The sequence below is a fragment of the Notolepis coatsorum genome, assembly GCF_963971535.1.
Source record: "Notolepis coatsorum genome assembly, contig: SCAFFOLD_4131, whole genome shotgun sequence".
NCBI classification, from domain to species: Eukaryota; Metazoa; Chordata; class Actinopteri; order Aulopiformes; family Paralepididae; genus Notolepis; species Notolepis coatsorum.
Window position 1 is genome coordinate 1 of NW_028174120.1, and position 7,500 is coordinate 7,500.

General features: G+C 50.4%; 1 protein-coding gene across 1 annotated transcript in view; it reads right to left on the minus strand.

The window, feature by feature from the left end:
- Positions 1-5: 5 nt before the first annotated feature.
- LOC311247631 (serine/threonine/tyrosine-interacting-like protein 2) overlaps positions 6-7,500 on the minus strand; it is a gene marked incomplete at both ends in the record, with an annotated part of 8,715 nt that continues 1,220 nt past the window's right edge. Inside the window, 2 exons of the mRNA XM_084338652.1 lie at positions 6-1,963; positions 3,851-4,068. Coding sequence (XP_084194778.1) covers positions 6-1,963; positions 3,851-4,068 — 2,176 coding nt within the window. The remainder of the gene's footprint in view (positions 1,964-3,850; positions 4,069-7,500) is intronic.

A 7,500-nucleotide genomic window follows, 5' to 3' on the forward strand; every position in this document is an offset into this window, starting at 1 on the left:
AGCTTGTTCAGGTCCACCTGGTCTTGGAAGAGGCTGTAGAGCGGCACGCTGGTGGTGGTGATCTTGTTCTTTCTAGCGCCCAGCGAGGAGCCCAGTGCAGAGGCAGAGCCCGTCCCGGTGAGGCCCGAGACGCGGGACGCCCTGCCGGTGGACAGCACCGACTCCGCCCTGTCGCCGCGGCCGCGGGACAGCGCGCCGGTGTACGAACATCCGCTCAGCAAGGAGGCCTTGTCATCGTCCGCGGCCCGGCCGGACACCATGCTGGCCGCTCCGCCGCCGTAGCCGAGCACCGATCCGGCACGCGAGGGAGGATTCAGGCCCATCTCATTCTGCTTCTGGACCAGGGTTTCGGAGACGACGCTAGCGATCCAGTTCTGGATGCTGGCCAAGTTGACCATGGGTTCACCTCCGGGACCCAGGACCGTGGGCACCGGGAGTATGGGAGGGAGGGGGGGCGTGGCCATCGGGCCCATGGGTTGACCCGATCTGGCGCCACGCAGCTGGGACACGGAGGACATGACGGACGACCTGCCGCTCAGCATCGACATGGTGTCATCGTTGGCGCCGCTCGGCGGGCCCCCCGTGACGCCCGCCCCGGCCCAGAAGGCAGAGAGTGGGATGGTGCCGCCGCTGACCTGGCTCTCGTTGTCCCAGCCGCACTGCGACTGGCTCTCCTCCAGGGTCTTCCGCGAGCGCTCCAGGAGCTCCTCGCGCCGCTGCCTCCGCCTGACGGTGGCGGAGTTGTCCCCGCGCAGCATCTCCAGGATCTCGCCCTTGTCCTCCTGCCCGTACTTCCTCTGCTGCTTCATCTTCCAGGCCTGGTAGGCCGTCAGGTTGACCTCGTCCAGGGACGGCGTCCGAGCCTCCGCCTCCACCTCGCTGCCCCCCGACACCGAGCTCTTCTCTCCGTCCTCCCGGTCTTTCTTGTTCCAGCCGAACTGGACCCTCTTGACGCGCCAGCGCTCCAGAGGCGTCAGCTTCTCCTTGTTCTTCTGACAGAAGTTGTACATGGAGCTGGTTTCAGACATGAGGCTCTCGAGCTCATCGTCGATCTTCTTCTTCGCCGGCGCTCCTCCCTCTGTGGCGCTGCTCTCGCTGTCGTCTTCCTCTTCCTTGTCTTTCTTGCGGTACCGGGCGGCGGCCTGCTCCTCGATCTCCCTCAGCCGCTGCTTCCACAGGTCGGAGTAGCTGCTGCAGCTGGCGGTGGACACGCTGTCCGACGGGGCGCGCCGCAGCCGCCTCTTCACCCGCTCCTTCACGGAGCGGACGTCCTCGCTGGTCACGCTCTCCAGGTCCGCATCTCCGCCGTCCGTCCTCTTCCTGCCGCCGGGAAGCGCCTCTCCGTCCTCCTCATCGTCGCTGTTCAGCTGCGCCGCCCACCAGTCCTCGTTCTGGTACTGTTCGTTCCTCCTCTGCCACTCGCGGATCATGCTGCCCACGCCGTCGTCGTCCTCCGCGTCTTCCTCGCCTTCTTTCCCGGGTAGGACCAGCTCCTCTTGGGGTTGCGTCGGCCCCCGGCGGTCCGGCCCGTTCCTCATCCCGATCACGCCGCTCTTGAGCGCGGCGGCGGCTGCGGAGGAGGCCACGCTGCTCACGGTGCTGGCCGCGTCGCCCTCCTCCTCCATCATGATGGAGTGGGCCTTCACGCCCACCATGCTCTGCTCCTCGTCCTCGTCGGTCGACTCGTCCTCGTTGACGGCCTCGCCGAAGATCTGCGCGCGGGCGTGCGCGTCGATGACGGAGCACTGGCTGAGGGTGTCGTCGTCATCGTCGCGCTCCTCCATCAGCGTCTCGTTGAGCTGACGCAGCTGCTTCAGGAAGCCCTCGTTGGGGTTGATGGCGCGCTTCTTCCTCATGGCGGTCAGGGCTTCCATGATGCTCATGTGCTGGAAGATCATGAGGTAGGAGGCGACCAGGACGGCCGAGCGACTGACGCCCATCATGGAGTCCACCAGCACCTTGCCTGGAGGAGGCAGAGTACAGTCGCTGTTATTCAAGTTCCACTTTTGTTTTATTTGTCACATATAAAGTACATTACATGTACATTACAGTGAAATGCTTGGTTCTGTATGAGTCCCCTGAGAATGTGCTTCATACATACATACATACTTCATACATTATATATATACCTCAACTCCAAGAGGACGTGATCAGAGCAGCATAAGCGGACCACATACCACTTTACCATAACCTATAGAGGTCGTTGTCATGTAGAATGTGTACTTTTACTTAAGATACTTGAGTACATTCAATAGCAAATACTTCTCTACTTTTACTTAAAGGAACAGGCCAACTTTTTGGGAAATTAGCTTATATGCCATCGACCCTGGAGTTAGATGAGCAGATACCCTTTTCTTCTCTGTGCGTGCATTAGGCTTAGGGAACAGCCACACTGTTTAAATTTTTTTTTTTTTTAAACAGGGCTTTTGAGGTGATGAAATCACTGGGCCCAGGCAGCAGTGGTTTGGTAAATACACAGGTCACAAAATGTTTACAGGAATGTTTTGGAGTTGTATTTGGAGTGTATTTTGTGACTGTTGGGAACTCGGCTACACTGGCACACCGACTTCCAGTGAATGACGCTAAGCTAGGCTAACGGTGCGGCTGTTCCCTACGCCTAATGCGTGCACAGAGAAGAAAAGGGTATCTGCTCGTCTAACTCCAGGGCAGATGGCAAATAAGCAAATTTCAAGTAGAATTTGAATGGAGGACTTTTACTTTACTCATTTATCTGAGTATTTCTACTCTTTTACTTCAGTAGAGCAGGCACGTGCACACATAGGGGTGAAGGGGTGCCCGGGCACCTGCCTTTTTCATTTTTCATTAGAAAGTGCCCTTTTTATGCCACCCTCTTTTTTAAATTTTCTTTTACTGTTGCACATATAGATATACTGCCCTGCCCTTCCAAATGAAAGATGTCACGATAGAATCTAAATATTAGGTAAAGAAAGAGAGAGAAATGCCACCCCTCTCATAAATAATAGGTCCTTCCAGCCTGGATTCGTTCTGATGGAAAACAGAATAATTTTGATTGACAGTCGAGTCTGCCAATTACGTCACAGCGCTTGCACCCGCCCTGCTGTTCTTAGCACCAATCGGCAAGCGCTATTCGTTTTTGACTTCCTGAATGTCCTGTGTGCTGTGACCTCGTTCCCAGCTTTATCTCGAGAGATAATGTGTGCTGACAACAACAAAGCTACAGTGCTAACAATAAGCTATTTGACTGGATGCAGTCTGGACAGTGGATAAACATCAAGACAACAGTCTGTGACTGTGGGACAGTGGACATAATACTTCATCAAGCCCTCCTGACCTGGACCACGTTTCAACTAACAAGTGAGTTAATGCGGTCTCTCTCGCTCTCTCTCTCTCGCTCTCTCGCTCTCTCGCTCTCTCTCTCTCTCTCTCTCTCTCTCTCTCTCTCTCTCTCGCTCTCTCTCGCTCTCTCTCTCTCGCTCTCTCTCGCTCTCTCGCTCTCTCGCTCTCTCGCTCTCTCTCTCGCTCTCTCTCTCGCTCTCTCTCTCGCTCTCTCTCTCTCGCTCTCTCTCTTGCTCTCGTCAACACAGCGTGTTAATTTCGGCATGCCGCCCGCAGCTGTTGGTCTGGAGCGCATATTGTGTTATTAAAGGGACACTATGTAGTTTTGGTGACATCTATCGGTGAAACTGAATGTACCATAGACATGTATTAACCCCAAAAATCGGGCTTGCGCGTTATGCGCGCTCGCATTGCATTTAATAATTGATGCCCTTTTATCCTTTCGGGCACCTGCCTTTCTAAAGTCCTGTGCACGTCCCTGCAGTAGAGGAACGGTGCACTTGGTCCACCGCTGGCTGGACAGAGCGCTCACCTTTGTGCGTGAGCAAGGCCTCGTCCAGGAACTCGGCCGTGGTCCTGAAGTGGGGCGAGATGTCCGAGTCGGGGAAGTCGTCCACCTCCACGCCCATGTACTGGATGCTCATGCCGGCGTAGAAGGTCTGCCCGGTGTAGACGCCGGTGGCGTGGGCCGTGTTCAGGACGTGGGTGATGCCCATGCGCTTCAGACGCGCCTTGTTCAACGCCACGGACCTGAGGACAGACGTGCAGAGCGTGACCCCGGTGGACCGGAATCAGGGCGGTGCCGACTTTTACATTCGAAGCTTCTATTGACGTTTTACAATTATTTTTTTTTATTTCATCCTCAAACAAAATCCTCAATTTGAATAAAGTGATTAATCTGATTAAATGAGTATTTATTTTTATTAAACCAACTTTCTTTAATAAATATAACTCGTCAGTTTCGTCAACATAAATAATCCACTCAGGCTCACGGTTGGTACGATGGTGATGGTGACGTCTTGATGGAGCGCCGAGCGCCAAACAGGCTGCATCATTTATGATACATGTTTAAAAAAAAAATGTATTCGAATGTTGATTTAGAATTTGAATGTCAACGTTATGAATAAAGCTTCAAACTATTCTGTACGGCCCTAACTGGCACCTAACAATAACAGGCCATCAACACACCCACAGCACACACACTCACTTTAAATAAACAACACACTGTAGCACCCACTTTACCTAACTTTACACTTTTACACTTTACACTTTATATTTATATTATTGGTAAGGGAATTGCACATCTCTCATTCCTTATTCCTTATTGCACCTCACCACCACAAGGTGGCACCACACGCTAAGCTATACCTCACCATTTTTGTACCAGATGTACATACTGTATATAGAGGTATACTGAACAATTGTTGTTTACACTTGTTTTTACTTGACTTCTTGACTTTCTATTTTATACTTATACTTATTTATACTATCTTGTTATTATCTAGCACACTCTCATGAGCAAAACAGAAAGAAACATTTCATGCAAAGTATTCTGTATTTCTGTATGACAACTAATAAAGAAACTTGAACATCTGTGCGACGCTTGGGGGGGAATCTAGTTGCTTTTGAGGTCGATATTAAGATAGTACAACCGTTTCATGCCAAATACAGTTATTCTGTATTTTAATTTGAAGAGAGAGAGAGAGAGAGAGAGAGAAAGAGAGATAGAGAGAGAGAGAGAGAAAGAGAGAGTGAGAGATGGAGTGAGAGAGAATGAGAGATGGAGTGAGAGAGAATGAGAGAGATATAGGGTGAGGGAGAGAGTGAGGGGGTAAGATAGAGTGAGAGAGTGAGAAAAGCCAGAGGGAGAGAGCGAGAGAGAGAGTGAGAGAGAGAAAAGCCAGAGGGGGGGGGAGAGAGAGAGAGAGAGAGATATTTAAACAGAAATTGTCTTTGGTTTTAGCCCGGGTCTGGGGTCATAGTGTGGTCACTTCCAGTGGTGGAACAAGTCACAGTTCCTTCAGTCAAAGTAGAAATACCCAGATAAAATAGTACTCTTTATTTATCCAGATTAAAGTAGTAAAAGTAGAGAAGTATTTTATATTGAATGTACTTAATAACTCTTTCACTGCCACGCTACCTTAATGGTTAACCCTTCCACTGCGACAATACAGAACCCTTTCAATGCCACATTACCAAATGGTTAACCCTTTCACAACCACCCTACAGAATGTTAACCCTTTCACTACCACACTACAGACGGTATAGACGGTCTGTAGTGTGGTAGTGAAAGGTTAACCTTCTGTAGTGTGGTAGTGAAAGGGTATTAACAGTAAAAGAACATACTCTATATATGACGTTATATATGACGTTTTATTTCAGTGCTTGGAAGCGTTCAAGCCTCGATCTATTGACCTATGAAGGTTATGGTAAGATAAGATATTCCTTTATTGATCCCATTGGGAATTTCGGCCGTATAGCGGCATGGGGAGTGGGGAGGGGGGGTTACAGATATGGGCAGGGTAATAGAAAGATAATAAATATAGGCAATACAAATAAAACTCTGAAACTCAAAAAATAAAACATTTTCTTTAACTGATTATAAACTAGGAACAAAAGTAAATCGGTCAATACATGTGTGAAAGTGTTAAAGTGGTCCAGTTATGCTGCTCTGATTATGTTCTCTTAGGATTGCTGGTTTAGAAATGTTCATCATCTTGTGCCATGTCTTGCACTTTTATTTCAAAGTTTTCACACTTTTGAAAATGTACTTTGAAATGTAGTGGAGTAAAAGTACACAGTTCCCGAAAGGAAAATACTCGAGTAAGTACAAGTACTGAACAAAATGGGACATAAGTGCATTACGTGCATTACGTGCAAATACATAGATATGTTCGACCACCACTGCCCCCAATCTCCTCTCAGTAGAACAGTCCTGGGTCCGGCCAGTCTCAGACACTGAGAGCAGTGGCTGTCTGGAATAGGTAGTCTGGCTGGAATAGGTAGTCTGGCTGGAATAGGTAGTCTGGCTGGAATAGGTAGTCTGGCTGGAATAGGTAGTCTGGCTGGAATAGGTAGTCTGGCTGGAATAGGTAGTCTGGCTGGAATAGGTAGTCTGGCTGGAATAGGTAGTCTGTCTCCAGGCAACGAGACACTGCTACCCTGTGGGCTCTCTACTCATGTCCTGAAAAGGGTGTGTGTGTGTGCGTGTGTGTGTGTGTGTGCCTGCGTGTGTGCGTGCGTGTGTGCGTGCGTGTGTGTGTGTGTGTGTGTGTGTGTGTGTGACTTGAGAAAGATATAGGCCTGACTGGACTGGGTCGGATGAGGTCACTCTACCACTGTCGTCCATTCATCCACCCTCTCCCCGCTAAAAGCAAAATTGTCACGGGAGCCATATTCCCAACTCACTAGAATGAGAGCATAGTAGGCTATAGAGCTCTATGCACGTGCACTCGCATTAGTACACACATAGAGGTTACATTAACAGGGTCCAACAGTAAGGATGATGGTCCTTGGGCCCAGGGCCAGGAAAAGGTCAGTAAGACCAGTCAGGCTTCAAGCCCAGTAAGACCAGTCAGGCTTCAAGCCCAGTAAGACCAGTCAGGCTTCAAGCCCAGTAAGACCAGTCAAGCTTCAAGCCCAGTAAGACCAGTCAGGCTTCAAGCCCAGTAAGATCAGTCAGGCTTCAAGCCCAGTAAGACCAGTCAAGCTTCAAGCCCAGTAAGACCAGTCAGGCTTCAAGCCCAGTAGACCAGTCAAGCTTCAAGCCCAGTAAGACCAGTCAAGCTTCAAGCCCAGTAAGACCAGTCAGGCTTCAAGCCCAGTAAGACCAGTCAAGCTTCAAGCCCAGTAAGACCAGTCAAGCTTCAAGCCCAGTAAGACCAGTCAGGCTTCAAGCCCAGTAAGACCAGTCAGGCTTCAAGCCCAGTAAGACCAGTCAGGCTTCAAGCCCAGATAGACCAGTCAGGCTTGCAAGCCAGTAAGACCAGTCAAGCTTCAAGCCCAGTAAGACCAGTCAAGCTTCAAGCCCAGTAAGACCAGTCAGGCTTCAAGCCCAGTAAGACCAGTCAGGCTTCAAGCCCAGTAAGACCAGTCAGGCTTCAGGCCCAGTAAGACCAGTCAGGCTTCAAGCCCAGTAAGACCAGTCAGGCCAGCAGCAATTAAGGAGCGCTCTTGGGGTGA